At 46.1% G+C, this 17,211-nt stretch overlaps 1 protein-coding gene across 1 annotated transcript in view; it reads right to left on the minus strand.

Moving 5' to 3' along the window:
• Nucleotides 1-10,740: 10,740 nt before the first annotated feature.
• LOC147709680 (uncharacterized) overlaps nucleotides 10,741-17,211 on the minus strand; it is a 237,182-nt gene continuing 230,711 nt past the window's right edge. The window contains exon 25 of the mRNA XM_086928192.1: nucleotides 10,741-11,093. Coding sequence (XP_086784318.1) covers nucleotides 11,059-11,093 — 35 coding nt within the window. The 3' untranslated portion in view covers nucleotides 10,741-11,058. The remainder of the gene's footprint in view (nucleotides 11,094-17,211) is intronic.

Here is a 17,211-nt window from a genome sequence, read left to right on the forward strand (position 1 = left end):
ATATTGTCTTTTACTACTGTAGCGGGTTGTGGGTTTATAGGGGAATAGGGTGGGAAGTAATTTAATTATGTTAAATTAATTATTAATTAGTAGGAATTATTAATTAATTAATTGAGAATTAATTTTTAATTATTTTTAATAAATTGATTAATTGATAAATATGTTCTGTAGCGGGTTATGGGTTTATAGGGGAATAGGGTGGGAAGTAATATAATAATAATTAATTAATTAATATATGTTTGTAAATATTTTAATTAATTGGTAATTAATTTATATTAATTAGTTAATTAATTAATATAATTTTGTACATATTTTTAATTATTAATTAGTTGGTAATTAATTAATATTAATTAGTCAATTACAATAATTCGAGTAATTTTTTTTATATACCATTTTTTGTTATTCTTAATTAATTAATTGGGAAAAAATAATATTAATTATTACATTAAATTAATTACAGCTAATGTGATAATATATTTACTTTATTGTTATTGTTAATTAATAATGAATTGGTAATTAAATAATATTAATTAATTTTGGGTAAAGGAGTATTTCTAGGGTTCAGGGTCAGTTTTCAGTTTTTGGGTAAAGGGGTATTTTTAGGGTTCAGGGTCAGTTTTCAGTTCTTGGGTAAAGGGGTATTTTTAGGGTTCAGGGTCAGTTTTCAGTTTTTGGGTAAAGGGGTATTTTTAGGGTTCAGGGTCAGTTTTCAGTTTTTGGGTAAAGGGGTATTTTTAGGGTTCAGTGTCAGTTTTGGGTTTTTGGGGTACAGGGATATTTTTAGGGTTCAGGGTCAGTTTTGGGTTTTTGGGGTACAGGGATATTTTTAGGGTTCAGGGTCAGTTTTGGGTTTTTGTGGTACAGGTGTACAGGGTAAAAATATAAATAATTTACATCAAATCAATTAAATGAAATTAAAAAAAGAAAATTACATTAAATTATTAAGTGTTTTATTTATTTTAAATGTATATGTATAAGTTTTAATTTTGTTTTAATAATTTTATTTAATATTTGTAAAATTATATGTATTTTAAAATTATTTTTACATTATTATTAATACATTTAAAATAACGATATTTTTAATTTCGATATTTTTGTACTACGATATTATTTTTTCGATATTTTTGTACTTACCTTTATGAAGATAGGACTCCGATATTTTTGATGTCGATATTTTTGTGCCGATATTTTTGTATTTCGATATTTTGTCTGTCGATATTATGTCAGACATTCCCTGAGGTGAATGTATGACATTGTTCTGTATTCTGTCCATTAATTGCGCTTTTTGCATTTGTCACTCCAAGTGGGTCGGGTATGCCCAGACGTGGGTCCCGTGCTCTCCATGCCACTAAAGTCAAGCTATCCTGGCTGATGAGGGCTGAAAGCGAGAAACCGGTCCTAGGATGCTAGGATGCTCCACTATCCAGCGCTTTCCCTACTGTTGCGCTCATTGGAGTGGGAATAGTAATCCTCATCTAGTGGTCAACTGCTGGGGTCCTGGGAAGGCAAAACCTTGGAACTGACCATTTTGTCCGAAGAGTCGGCAGTAGAAAATAATTTGACTCAACCAGACTGCACCAGGTGAGTGATTGGATTCTTGGAAAAATTGTGCCATTCTTGAATGGCACAGGCCTGCGGGCTGTCTCTTGGTATGGTCTTTTGACTGCCTTGGTGCAGTTTTCGAACTGGCTTGCTTGAACGGTACAAGTCGCGGTGCTGTGTCTTGATACCGTTTTTTGGGCTGTCTTGGTTTCAACTTGGTTGGTTTGCGGACCCTTTTTGAAAGACAGAGTGTTTGCGAACCAAATTGCCAGGCCAACTGGTAATTTGGTCTTCTCTTGAAAAGGTCTGGGGCTAGATAGAGCCTGTCTTCTTGAACTTGGTGGAGTCTCCGGACTGCAGTGGGCCGTTTTTGGGCCGTTTCTGGTTTGGTTCTTGAACAATTATTCTCATGTTTATGTTTTTCCTTTTATTGCTTTCGTTAATGTTATACTTTTCCATTGAGGACAGCGTATGTTTCTTATATTAAGATGCCTCGTTTAATTAAGTTAGGGTGTTTTGTATGTCAATGTTGTTCCACTGATGCTCAATTGGAAGAGATTCAGAAAAGGGGATGGTGATGAACAGAGTGTCTGAATTAAGCAGACCACTCTTACCCAGTCCAAAGATCAGAGCTTGATCCATCACCGTTTTTTAGCTCACTGCACCATCCCAGCACAGAACTTGGCTATATGCAAATTAGTCTGACCCTGGCCCAGTGCATCATGGGAACAGGGCAGACCAAACTACCAAGCCAATTCTTATACTGGGAAGGAAACAAGCTTCCGGGGACCGGTTTCTGGCATTTCAGCCGTCTTCGGCCCGTCTTGCTTGAATCCTGATGGTGCAATGAGCAAGGGACTCACATCTGAGTATACCCTTCCACGCTTATGGTGGACAAAAATGATTCAGAAAAGGGGGTGGTGATGAACAGAGTGTCTGAATTAAGCAGACCCCTCTTACCCAGTCCAAAGATCAGGGCTTGATCCATCACCGTTTTTTAGCTCACTGCACCATCCCAGCTCAGAACTTGGCTATATGCAAATTAGTCTGACCCTGGCCCAGTGCATCATGGGAACAGGGCAGACCAAACTACCAAGCCAATTCTTATACTGAGAAGGAAACAAGCTTCCGGGGACCGGTTTCTGGCATTTCAGCCGTCTTCGGCCCGGCTTGCTTGAATCCTGATGGTGCAATGAGCAAGGGACTCACATCTGAGTATACCCTTCCACGCTTATGGTGGACAAAAATGATTCAGAAAAGGGGGTGGTGATGAAAAGAGTGTCTGAATTAAGCAGACCACTATTACCCAGTCCAAAGATCAGGGCTTGATCCATCACCGTTTTTTAGCTCACTGCACCATCCCAGCTCAGAACTTGGCTATATGCAAATTAGTCTGACTCTGGCCCAGTGCATCATGGGAACAGGGCAGACCAAACTACCAAGCCAATTCTTATACTGGGAAGGAAACAAGCTTCCGGGGACCGGTTTCTGGCATTTCAGCCATCTCCGGCCCGGCTTGCTTGAATCCTGATGGTGCAATGAGCAAGGGACTCACATCTGAGTATACCCTTCCACGCTTATGGTGGACAAAAATGATTCAGAAAAGGGGGTGGTGATGAACAGAGTGTCTGAATTAAGCAGACCCCTCTTACCCAGTCCAAAGATCAGGGCTTGATCCATCACCGTTTTTTAGCTCACTGCACCATCCCAGCTCAGAACTTGGCTATATGCAAATTAGTCTGACCCTGGCCCAGTGCATCATGGGAACAGGGCAGACCAAACTACCAAGCCAATTCTTATACTGAGAAGGAAATAAGCTTCCGGGGACCGGTTTCTGGCATTTCAGCCGTCTTCGGCCCGGCTTGCTTGAATCCTGATGGTGCAATGAGCAAGGGACTCACATCTGAGTATACCCTTCCACGCTTATGGTGGACAAAAATGATTCAGAAAAGGGGGTGGTGATAAACAGAGTGTCTGAATTAAGCAGACCACTCTTACCCAGTCCAAAGATCAGGGCTTGATCCATCACCGTTTTTTTAGCTCACTGCACCATCCCAGCTCAGAACTTGGCTATATGCAAATTAGTCTGACCCTGGCCCAGTGCATCATGGGAACAGGGCAGACCAAACTACCAAGCCAATTCTTATACTGGGAAGGAAACAAGCTTCCGGGGACCGGTTTCTGGCATTTCAGCCGTCTTCGGCCCGGCTTGCTTGAATCCTGATGGTGCAATGAGCAAGGGACTCACATCTGAGTATACCCTTCCACGCTTATGGTGGACAAAAATGATTCAGAAAAGGGGGTGGTGCTTAATTCAGACACTCTGTTCATCACCACCCCCTTTTCTGAATCAATTGGAAGAGAGCCATCCTGTGCCTCCGGGGGGTTTCCTAAATTTCAATGTATACGTCAAGCATGGTATTGGCCCTATTATATTTAGCACATTGTGGAATACATATACGCGGGACTATAATGGCCACTTACTGGCTCGTTTGATGAATAAAAATTGAATTTCTTGCGGGGCAAAGTGTTTGCTACGCAGTATATGTTTGATTCTCTAAGAGTATGGCAGTAACAAGCAAAGCAACAGCGTATGAGAGCAGAGAAAGAGGCCTGGAAGAGACAGATGCAAACTATAACACAGAAAGCAGTGGCCTATGAAAGGAAGAAGATAGAGAAGGGGATAGAATGTGCAGAGAGAAGTTCTGATTACAGACTGATAAATGTTATGTTACTAGAGAAGAAGGTGATGATTTTGTTGAAGTTATTTTATTCTTGCCCCTGAAGGGATATACCCAACAATTCCGACGTCCCAGTCTTCGGCCCCTAGTGCCACCCTCTCTAGTGTTTCTGTTTCTAGCACTACTGCCTCAGCCTTGGCCCCACTTACTTCTCCTCTACCAGCGCCAGTTAGTGGGAGCAGTTAGCTCTCCTGTCCTGTCTACTAGTTCCATTTTGACTGCTACTATGCCCCCTTCACCTCCACAACACTACCTCCCTACTTGATGGTACTTATCTCTGCATCTGCCCTATCCCCCTTGGGTATGACACCTCAGACACTGTCAAATGTCAGAACACCTGTGCGTGGAATACATTAGGCAAGTTGGGCAGCAGAGCAAGACCGCATGGAGAAAGTGTTGGTGCGTTCTGCTGTGGGTGAGGAGGAAAAACAAATAGTGGCGAATCAAGCAGCTCAGTGGGCTCGGAACGCAATCTATAGTTTGGAATATATGTGGAGTGTGATGAAAGATTATGAGCCATTCATACAGCAGCATGCTCTCAACCACATGTCGGCCACGTTAATAGGACTGTGGGAACAATGTTTTTAGGGTGTTGCACCGCAGATTATCTATGACATACGGGACAAGAGTATATATGCTACAGGTATGGCTCCCAATGAGTTTTTTAGGATTGTAACAAGACTGGTGCGTTACCAAGACAGATTGCTCCAAAAGATTCTTATGATAGGGACAGAGCCCTCCATAAGGGAGGTCCATCCCATTTACCATCCTGAAATACCGGAACTGCGTGAATTCATAGATAATGTAATTAGACCACAGGTTGACGCTCAGTTCCAGGAACAATGGATCTATACTCTCTGGAAGAGGAGTGAGGTTCTATCTCCAAAGAGCCAGCTGCTGGACCCTGGAAAAAAAACACTGCCTGTTATAAGCAATAGATGGAGGCGGCCTCCTCCACGGTGATAACGTTAGCTGATATTGAATTGTTCTTTGGTCTGTCGGTACCGGTTGATATATAGAGGTAGGTTCATGCGCAGGACCATGCATTGGAGTTGGGTGGCACATGGGATGAGATCAAGGCATGGGATAAGGAGCGTAAGATCGTTGACAAGCTGAAAGAGGAACTCCTAGCTTTGCCGGGGTGTAGTATCACTTACATGCCCTCCCTCATCACACCAAAGAGAGTGCATTGGGATAAGCTGACAGGGTGTCATTAGAAGATGGATAAACGTGTGTCTGATTTCTTTACCAGATTGGAAGGTGTGTTTTTAGACTTTAGTGATCAGGACATATCACAGGAGGGCGGTGTTCATTTGTTTGTTAACAGGGTTGTCACTAACTTGCTTTCAGAGATCACAACTAGGTTGCAGGCTTCGGAAAGTATTTGGATGACCTCATCTCCATGAGTGATTTTGAGTATGGCACAGTACTACAAGCATAGAGAGAATGAGGACAAAGAAAAGGTAGAGAAAAAGTCAAAGGATTTGAAGATGAGGGTGCTGATGCAACAAGTTGCGAGAGTAAGAGGCAGAGGTTTGGGTTCAGCCCAGCAGTTACCCAGGTCTTGTAGGGGTGGTGCTTCGAGTGTGCCCCTTGGGCTTAAACAATGTGGGTATTGTTTGCAGGAGGGACATTGGTGGAATGAGAGTCCTGAGTTGTTGCAGAAAGGAGAGGCCCCAAGAGGTCAAAGTTTTAGAGGATGCAGACGAGGAGGAAGAGACCTAGGGGGGAAGCAGTCAGAGAATACATCACACAATGGACAGAGCAGGAACTATTTTGATGACCCCCGAGGCCGACAGTACTATCACAATTACTATGACATGGAAAAGGTGACAGGGTTGTCCCATAGCTAGGACAGCCAGGGACATTGTGTGGGAGCAGTTCTGGTGCCTGTGGATCAATGCACACACTATGTTACGCTGATTTGCAGGGTACAACTAAGATATGTTTAATTGATACAGGGGCTATGAATAGCCGTTTCCCATTCACTAGTCCAGGGGAGGCTCTGTTGGTAGGCTTTTCAGGCATGCCGGTTGTTAGCCTCATTTTCAAACCTCTTGCTTTGACTATTTGCCCCTTCACGGTTGATTCACCATTTTTATTAACGTTAAATTGTGAGGAGAATTTGTTGGGATTGGATTTGTTAAAAAGATTACATGCAACAATATTTTGTTCTCCTGATGGTGTATACATTACTATTGGATCACAGGTGGCCTGCACAAAGCAATGTTTCACAAAAGATGCTCCTCTTTCCTCTGAAGTCAAGAATGTGCCACACACACTGTGGGCTGCAGGAGACACAGATGTTGCTTTGCTCCAGACACCACTGGTCTCATCCAGATAAAGGATAATCCCAAATTGCCACGTATTCCCCAGTACAAGATTTCGGAGGCAGGAGTAAAGGGTTTTTTACAAATAATACAGGATATGATTAAGTCTGGTGTGGTTGAAGAGACAGTGGTGAATGTGTGTGATAGCCCTATTCTTCCTATTCTTAAGAAGACCCCATTGGATTCTTCTGATGCCCACACTGATGTTTACCGCTTTATGATAGAACTTAGAGAGTTAAACAAAATAGTCGTTCCCTAATACCCTGTGGTCCCAGACATTACCACAATCTTGACAATGATTCTTCCGTCAACAAAATTATTTGCCGTGATCAATTTAAAGAATGCTTTCTTTAGCATACCAATCCATACAGATAGCAGATATCTGTTTGGATTTGCAATAGCCTGTCAGAGCTTTAGATTCTGCTGTGCTCCACAAGGCTATACAGAAAGTCCTGGTATCTATAGCCAAGCTTTGAAAGCTCATTTAGATTCTTTGGAGCTTCTTGCCAGTAATCTGCTGTTGCAGTACGTTGATGACCTCTTTGTGGCCTCTGACACTGAGAATTGTTGCAAAGAAGCCACAGTTAAATTATTGTTACATCTGGCATACCATGGACACAAGCTGTCACTCTTGAAATTTCAATATTGTCGACAGGAGGTCACCTATTAATGTCACCTACTGTCGAAGGAGGGTCGCAGACTAACACCTGAATGCATAGCTGCTATTACTAATATGCCTGTTCCTAAGACCCAACGTGAGGTACGCACATTCATTGGCATTACCTCGTATTGTACTGAATTCCTAACTATTCCCTACTAATGAAACCCCTTCTTTACCTGACCACCAAAGATGTGCAGGAACCCCTGCCTTGGACATCTGCATGCCAGCAAGCTTTTGATCCATTAAAGATTGCGATTTGCTCTGCTCCTGTGCTTGGTACTCTAGATTACTAGAAGCCTTTTGCACTCTAAGTACACGAGGCAGATGGTTTCGTGCTTTCTATTCTAACGCAGGGTTTCGGTGGTAAGCAGAGACCCTGCGCTTATTTCTCTGCTATGCTTGATAACATCACCAGAGCTCTCTCGAGCTGCCTGAGAGATGCCAGGCTGTGGCAGTTTCTATCAGACAATCGGCAGGGCTCGTTCTTGACACTGATCTGACATAATGGTACCTCGTGCTGTGGATACACTATTGAATAAGACAAAGACGCAGCACCTTACTAGTGTGCCTCTGACTGGATATGAATTAACTTGGTTTGCTTCGCACATTACCATCAAACAATGTGCCACTCTGAACCCAGCCACAAAAATACCCCTCCCTTCGGAAGAAAAAGACAATGATATCCATGATTTTTTATTTTGGAACGAGGAAGAAACAAAAGGACGGGTAGACCTGACTGATGTTCCCTTATCTGACCCCCAAGGGGTACTATATGGCGATAGCTCTTGAATCAAACTACCAGATGGCACCACCACTGCAGCCTATGCAATCGCAATGTTACACACTGTAGTTGAGACATACCGTATCCCATACCAATCGGCTCAAGCTGCAGAGTTGGTTGCCCTACTTAGGGCTTGTGAGTTGAGTGAGGGACTGGCTGTTAATATCTACGCCGACAGCCAGTACGCCTTTGGGGTGGCCCATAATTTTGGGGTCCTCTGGGCGGAGAGAGGGTCTTGACTTTACCCGGACTATGCATACAGAACAGCCCGTTGATACATAGATTGCTACTTTGCGACATTGACACTTCCCGATAAGTTAGCAATAATAACAAATAGCACTCATAAAGCCATCACAGACGATGTGGGGAGGGGATATTCGTTTGCAGACTAGACAGCTAAGGAGACAGCTTGATCAAAGATGAAAAAGATGTATGTGGCAGGTCCCGCTACGTGGGTCCCAGATAATGGAATGTTATAGGACACATTAGAAAATGTCAGTGAAATACAGAGTGAGGCGACCGTATATAAACTGGCAATATGGGAGGAGAGTACATGGTGTTTTGGACAAGGATGGGTGCTGAACTGATTTATATGGTTGCTGCCCAACGCCTACGTGCTCCTTGTTGTTCCAATGGCCCAGGACATAATAGTGCCACAGGAATATGCAGGCTACTGGACCCAGTATGGCAGAATGATAATCTCAAAGGTAGCCACACACCTAGTGAAGTATTGTATCATTTGTTTGAAGCATAATCCTGGGAAAGGTACTCCTACACCCGCTGGTATCTTTGCACCGCCTTCCTTCCTTTTTGAGGTTCTCCAGATGGATTTCATCGAAATGGAACGAGTTAACAATTTGAAGTATGTGCTAGTAGTGATTTGCACATTCAGTAAATGGATTGAGGCTTACCCCATTAAAGAGAATACAGCAATGGTGACAGCAAAGACACTCTTAAAAGAGTTCTACCTGCGCTATGGGTTGCCACGTGTGATTTGTAGTGACAACGGAAGTCACTTCAATTCAAAAGGGATTGAATTGGTGTGAAAAGGCTAGAATATTAAGCTGAAATGTTATGTAGTGACCCACCCCTAGTCAGCAGGCCTGGTTGAGAAGTACAACGGTACTCTCAAACTTAAGCTCCATCCAAGAAAGCACAGGATCACACTGGCCAGATGCGTTATCCTTAACTTTATTATCTACCAGAGCAACTGTGCATTCTAGAACAAGGCTTTCCCAATGTGAGGTGGTCTTTGGACGCACCTCCAACATCTGGGGCATCCAAAGACCCAAGCGCTTCTCCGATTTAGAGTACTCCCTGCTTGTAGACTATCTAAAGATCTTGGTTCTATTTACCAACAGATTTTACCATGCTGCAATCAGTGCCAGAGGGGCCCGGGCATAAGGTACAGCCCCGGGACTTTGTTCTCGTAAAGAACTTTCAATAAAAAAAACTGCCTGGAGTCGAGTTGGAAAGGGCCCCTGCTAGTCCTGCCTGCTACCCGCACAGGGAGCTTGAAGGTCAAAAGCATTGGGTGCATGCCACCCACGTCAAACGGATTCCTCTCCCACGTCTGTATGACCGATGGACCCTCGAAGGCATTGCTGACCAGGAAGGAGAGCGGGTGTCAGGCTTCGTACCCTTCTCTGATGCCCGATTGAGGTGGGCACAGATGGACAAAGAAACTGACGCAGCCTTTTTGGAGGCGGTCCCACCAGAGATAAGGCCACCCCGGATTACCCCGTTTACAATACACCAGAATCTGAGTCTCAATGCCCATATGACCCTGAGTTTCACCCCCTTTTTGTGAGGAGACAGTGCCTTGAGTCACCAGGTTCAACCTGCGGCCCTAGAAAAGGGACGGTGCACCAGCAGACCAGTCCAGGAGTTAGGGAAGGACTTGAGCTTAGGGCGTAGGTGCCTGTATTAGATTAGAGTGAGCTATGCTGGTGCACTGCCCTGGACACTGGACAGGATCATTGAGGGTACTTGCCCAGGAGGGAGGGTGTCACTTTTTGATACTGTTGTCCAAACGTGTTGGTCAGCACTTTTAAAGTACGCACTTTTTATATGTGATATCGACTTATAACAATATTTGAAAAATCTCAACAAATCATATTTTTTAACTTCATGCTTTGGAACTCTACTTTATTGTGCTGTTTTATTTGTTCTAATAATTTATAATGGCTCTAATTAGTCTAGCAAAATAAAATACTCTTGAAAGTTAGTATTGTGTCTATTCATGTTAATTAAAAAAAGATTTACGTTTCGCATGACCTCGGCTTTTTGCATCACTTGTTCTATTCATTTCAAATTGTGGAATGTATTTCAGTAGGTAACATATATGTAGAGCTGTAATTTTGCTATGAATGAATTCCAAAGAGGTAGGGATAGAGAGAGAGAGAGACAGAGAGAGAGAGAAAAATATTAATCTATTTGTTTTTTTGGGATATTCATTTATGCATGTGCTATTCAGGGATGAGCTGTTGTTATGTAAATATTTGATTTCCAAAGTAATCAGAAAACATAATCAGTCCCATGTGGTTGAACTAAATTTAAGGTGATCTTGTATTGGCATTCTGTGTTGGAACTAGTTTCAAAGTTTAGCATTTCATTAAAAAAAAGGAACATATTCCAACAAGTTGAGCTTATTTTTTCCAAAAATGTAATAAAACAGAGACAGGATTGAGCAGGGTGCAAGTTTATTTTGAAACATGTTTTCCACTGTGAAGCTTAGTGAACAAGTTTGCTGCAAGGTGTTAGAATGCAGAATTGAGCATTATAATCTATGCAGAACAAATGAAAAATAAATAAAGAATTATTTCTAACTGACGCATTTCCACAGTCTTGACAACCCCTTCCAGGTGTACCCCTTGACTTCAAGTTACATTGGGGGAATAGTCAATGTATTTTGATAGTATCATAACATCTTTATGTGAGTGTTATCACAATCTGTCTCTTGCTGATAGTTAGCAGACATCCTTTCACAGAGATTCTTCATAATTAGGAGCCCAGGTCTTCATCAGGGATTCGAAGTCCTACAAACAATAACAGAAAGACTGAGTGAAGGCGAGCAGATGTGAAAGAAGCACTGTGATCATCATTTCTAACATTTCACTGCACAAGAACAGAAAAGTGCATTAGTTTATCCAAGACCTCATCATACATCATAGAGCAACAGAGATAAGCTAAGTAACATAACATATTGTACTGTAAGCGGCAAAGGTCTACGTCAGGTTGTAAACAAAGAATTGTGTCCTGCTGTACACAACATAGGTGTGCTTTTCAAAGGTGACTTCATGGATCAGGTTAAAGTATAGATAACATAAAAAAGCTTTACAGTATACGATTTACAGTGTAAATTTTACAGATCAGCTTTAGATTGTAAAGACCATTGAGCAACTGTATAGTGCATGTCACAAATGCAAGATTTACAGTGTAAATTGAAAAGAGTACCTTTAGAGTGAAAATGAGAGTAGCTGTACAGTGTTGCAACAAAGGAAATAGATTATCTTTAGAGTGTAAAGACCAGAGAGCAGCTGCACAATTTATACAACAAAGTCAAGCTTTATGTTGTAAACTTAATAGATTATCTTTAGAGTGTAAGAACAGAGAGCAGCTGCCAAATGTATACAATAAAGACAAGATTTACATTGTAAACTCAATAGATGATCACTGTAAAGATGGCCACCGGATGGTTGAGCCTGGAAGAGGTTTTTGGACTGGGGATCATCATTTGAACATAACCCTGTTATCCTTAGACCACCAGGTGGTACACAGACTTAGGGGCATTGTAGGAAAGATGCACAATAGAAGACACACACAGACACTAAAACTGCTCGTGTGGTCACCAAACCCGGAGCCCTGGGTTCTAGTTCCATTTATTCAAAACATCCACAAAAGGCCACTCCGGGGTGCGTGGCCAAGATGGCGGCGTGAGCGTATGGAGATTTTCTGAGCTCCCGCCGACGGACGATAAAGCATCTTCCCGGGGTGCTTAGATTGGGAGTACAGGGGTGCCTGAAGCCAGAAAATGCCTGTGGTGCCCTCGGTACTGCCAACACAACAGAGTCGAGTCGCGGAGAGGCGGAATTTGTGGCGTCGGAGCCGCGCCCTGCCCTGGGCCTGGGGAGCGGTTCGATCGGCGGAGAAAGTGGCCGCGGGAGAGTGCCGTCGCCGGCCCAAATACTGGCTTGGATCACTGGGGTGGTCTGGAGTGCGGGATTCCTGGAGAGGTGCCGGCAGCGGGGAGTGATACAGCTGAAAAGAGGAGAACAGCTGCAGTCGGCGGCTGGGGAGCTAAGGAGAGAGAGTTGGCCGCCATCTTGGGCTCGTCTGTGTTGGAGCCGGGAGCAGCCGCCGGGTGGAAGTGGCTCTTGCTGATTCCTGAATGCTCTGAAAGGGACGACGGCGCTCCTGGGACTCGCAGGACCAGGATGACGCCTGTAATACGGTGAGCGACCGGAGCCCCCTGACTGTGTGCTTGGTGAACGGCGCAGCGCCTGGGTTTTGGCCAAAGGAGGCCGCCTGGGCCGGGTAGTGTCCAGAGGGGTGCTACAAGAGGTGGCTCGGAAGCGGCGGCCGACTCAGTGTGGGCAATTCCAGCGGAGCGGCAGCCTGCGATCCCGGGGGCACATAAAAGGGGCAGTGGGGGAGACCCGGTCGCATGCGAGACTGGTGGTGGGTGCACTGGTTCGTCATAAGCCACAGATGCCTGCAGGAGTGAGGAACAGAGCATGGGGGACGGTGGACCCACACGCCTGGGAAGTGAGCCATGCTGCGTGGACTAGCGGCTACTAGGGTGATGTGCGGAGTCAGGGCGGCCTGGGGTGGTCGGGCGATGAGGCTGATTTGCGCAAAAGGCCTTGGAGAGGCTTGAGGCCCGACCCCAAGCAGGTGAAGAGCACTGGGAGGAGCTTTATTACCTCGAAGCGGGCTGGAGGTGATGGTAACGGAGCGGCCGGATCCACATCAGTAGGAGGCAGGTGACTCCTTGCCAGGGATTCAGGGGCCCGGTGGGGGACCTCGGCCTGTCATTGCCCGAAACAACTCCGCGGGCGGATAGGAGGGCTGGGGGACGGCACTGGAACTAGCTGTGGGTGATGTCCACTACTACAGGAGAAATCAGTGAAGGAATTATTTGCGAATGCGCAGGCTGCCTAGCAGAAGAACGCAACAACGTTGGCCTCAGCGCAGATCGGTCCGGAGGCGGAGGGTGGCTCGGAGCTCATTACGAAAGCTTTTCTAGAATCCCTTTTCACGACGCTGAGAGAGAACATCCACACATTGAAAACGGAATTTGCCAGTGAAATCAAGGAAGTGCGTTGGGATGTGGACGGGATAGGTGAGCGTGTGGTGGACTTGGAGAGCAAAAGCGACAACAAGGACACTGAGCTTGCAGCTCTTCAGCAGGAAAAAATACGCCTCCATGATCAGCAAGTGGACCTTCAATTGCACATGGAGGATTTGGAGAACCGTTCCGCCTGCTGGAATCAGAGATCCGCCTAGACAGGGCGCACTGGGCGGGTCCCCCGAGGGCTTCGCCGGCGCCTCCCCCGGACATTCTGGTCTGCGTCCAGGACTACAGTACAAAGGAGGAAATACTGCAGAAGGCGAGACATATGCACCCTCTTTCATTTCAAGACCTGGCAGCTCTTACTCTGCACAAGCGCCGTCTCTTCAAACCTGTCACGTCTCACCTGCAACAACAGAACATTCCCTACAGTTGGGGTCACCCATTCCGACTGGTCTTCAAATTGGAGAACAAACAGTACCAGCTTTGCTCGGTCTCGGAGACCTGCCGTTTGCTGTGACTTGAGCCACCTGCAGAGGAGGATGAAGGTCAGGGAGCTGCGCCTGAGACAGAAGATTCCAGGCCTCAGTGGCGCCAGCAGAGGAGATGACGATTGGTGAAAAAGCCTCCGGCAATGGAGATAGCAGGCCAGAGGGCAGCGGTGGAGGCGGTCGCCACGGATGTCAGTGCAGCACACAATGGGTGATGGCTCTCAAGCTTTATGAGGGCCCTGATTTCTTGTTCTGGCCGCCAGGCTGTTGGTGGGAGAGAGACCACTGGAAGACTCTCTGGACTACCCTGTGCTACTTTCTACCTTTCATCTGTAGATGAAGGACTTACTGTGTGTGAAGTTGGTGGGGGGCGTCGGGGTGGGGTGGGGGGGTTGATGGTCCATGGTCCACCAAAGGTCTGGGGTTGTGTTTAGTCTTTCTCTTGGGAGCCTGTGGAGGTGTGGGGTTCACAAGAGCAGCATCCGAGTGCTTCTAGAGCACCACTATGGCTGGTTCGAAGTCCCTCCGGTAAGATGCCAGCTACTGATCTTGTAGTGCTCACGCTTAATGTACGTGGGCTTAATTACCCAGTCAAACGTAAGGCTGTCCTGCTTTGTTTGGAGCAATCCCAAGCTGACATTTGCCTCCTCCAGAGACGCATCTCCTCCCTAGAGATTGCCACCACCTTCGTTCCCGTAAATTCCCCTTTAAATTTTTCTCCTCGAACCCTAAGAAAGAGGCAGGGGTAGCCATTCTGGTGTCCCAAAAGTTCAGGGGTAAGGTGCTACATAAAACTGAAGAAATTAGGGGGAGGCTGCTGGTGTATAAATTCTCGATGGGGACACTACACTCACGGTAGGTACAGTATACGGACCCTATGAGGGCCAAGAAAAGTTTTTTCATAGGGCACTCACGGAGATCACGGCCACGACAGACCATTATGTAGTGCTAGGGGGTGACTTGAACCTAGTTTTCGACAATGTGTTAGATAGGTCATGTCAGCGCACCTCGCAGGCTGGGGCTCTCCCGTCGGAGGGTTTGGCCTGTTTGACAGAACTCGGCCTCCAAGATCTTCAGCGCGCGTTTCACCCAGGTGAGAAGGACTACACGTACTATTCTAGTGCACACAAGTCATATGCGTGGTTAGATTATTTGCTAGTTTCTGGATCCACTCAGGCACATGTCACTAGGGTCGACATAGGTACAGCCTCCCTTTCCGATTATGCGCCTGTGACATTGGTCCTCTCTATGCCAACAGCGCAGAGTTCGCGCAGGGTCTGGGGACTGCGGGAGTCATTGCTGCACAGGGAAGAGGTGGTCTCTAAAATTCAGCGCACAATTGTGGACCTTCTTTCCCATAACAGTAATGCTGAAACTACGCTGGCTACGCAGTGGGCCGCGCTGAGAGCGGTTCTTAGGGGGGGAGTTCATTTCCATTTCGGCAGCAGAGAATGTGGAGAGGCAGGATAAAAGGGAGGAACTCACACAACAGACCATAGAGCTGGAACAAATGCATAGGAAGACGGGAGCCCCGAGAATCTGGAGACAGTTGAAGGTGGCGCGTCAGCAGCTAGCGGCATTAGTTCTGGACCGGGAGGAATTTGCGGCCTTGCGGTTACGCCATGCATATTATATCGGAGGGGACAGATGTGGGCTCCTAATGGCACACAAACTGTGAGAAGTGAAGCAGCGGCGGGAGGTTCGGGAGATACGTAGAGGAGACGGCACACGAGTCACGGAGGACCGCAATGTTGCTAGTTCCTTCAGCTCTTTTTATGCGGACCTTTACTCCGCGGATCCTCCGGAGGCCAAAGAGGAAGCAGAATTCCTGGCTTCTGTTCCCCTGCCTACCCTATCGTGGGACCAGGTGCAGTATCTGGAGAGAGATATCCCACCGGAGGAGGTTATTTCGGCCATCTCCCGTCTCAAGGTGGCAAAAGTTCCGGGGTCGGATGGCTTTCTGGTGAATTTCTACAAGGCATTCTGTGCCCAAGTGGCCCGGCTGCTTGCTCGCCTCTTTACTTCCTTCTCGGAGATGGGAGCGAGCCCTAGTGATCTGCTAGAGGCATCCATCGCTGTGATACCCAAACCGGGCAAAGATCACATAATAACTATTGCATTGGGGTCAGCGATGCAGAACATTCTGGCACTCTGGGTCTCAACGCAGATTCCCACATATCAGGGCTGGCTTCCCCTTTGTTTGTTTGGTACTTGGAATGGAGAGGCTCTAGTTGTCTAGGGCAGGGGAGGGTGCAAAATATGCAGAGTTGTGGCAGCCCTTCTTGTCCCTACTGGCCTCTGAGTTCAAAGAAGTGACTTGTCCTAAATATCTCCAATTGCTGTGCCTTACGGACACGGGGGAGGGGGTCGTGGATGGGAAGGGCTAAGGAAAACTGGGTAGGGATGGCAGGTAGAAGAATGCAGTGGACATGGACCATGGGGAGGGGGGAGGGTAGGGGAGGGCAGGGAGAGGGTTGGGGGTGCGGGTGGGGTTTGTAGGGTCAGGGGGAGGGGGGTTTGTTCAGGGGTTCTTTTTTCAAGTTTATCCTAACTGACAAAGCTGCACACCTCGCCCTGGCTGGCTGGGGGGGTTATATAGCAGAAGCTCTGTTTCATGGGGGGGGGGGGTGGGAGGGATTGCCTCTATGGTTTCGGATGGGGCGATTGGCCTATGTCTATTCCAGTGAATCCAGGGAAGTGATAATATAGCAGGGCCTCCTATCACTCCCCCTTTGCTTATGACGCGGCCGGCCTGTATTGGGTTGTAGGCGGCTTGCTGTGTTTAATAATGGTCCCCCCTCTTGATTTGGGATTTGGACAACAAGTAAAAAGAAAAACATTTGAAAGAAAAGGAAACAAAAAAAAAGAACAAACCACAAACACTAATATAGACTTAGATCAACACAAAGTCCTTCAAACAAGAGGAAACTGCAGGACATGGTTGGAGATGGTATCTCCCATTCCTGCGCCGTCTATCATTCTCCAGGCCATCATCGTCTCCAGTCCCTTGAGAGTGCTGAGAATCATTAGGGAAAACAGTCTCAGAAACCCCAACAGGTTCCAAATCCAGTATCCCAGGTGGCAAAATGTAATCACTAGGGTTTCCTGGCAAGATATAGATGTAATTAAATTCTAACCCTCCATCTGCCATATTGGAGGGTAACTCCGCCCATGGCTCCTTGGACTCCTATACTCCTTAAAACAAGATATGTTCCGGGTGACGGTCTGTCCAGCCCTCTGGGCCGTGATCATTGTCCCTTATACAGCCTGACTTGTCCAAGGGTCTATCTCAAAAGCGAGCATGAATTGCCCACGTGGATGGCGGTTCTTCACCATGACTGTATCACCAACATCAAAGCATTTAGACCTGGC

Source organism: Lissotriton vulgaris, chromosome 6, assembly GCF_964263255.1.
Source record: "Lissotriton vulgaris chromosome 6, aLisVul1.2, whole genome shotgun sequence".
In the NCBI taxonomy this organism is placed as follows: Eukaryota; Metazoa; Chordata; class Amphibia; order Caudata; family Salamandridae; genus Lissotriton; species Lissotriton vulgaris.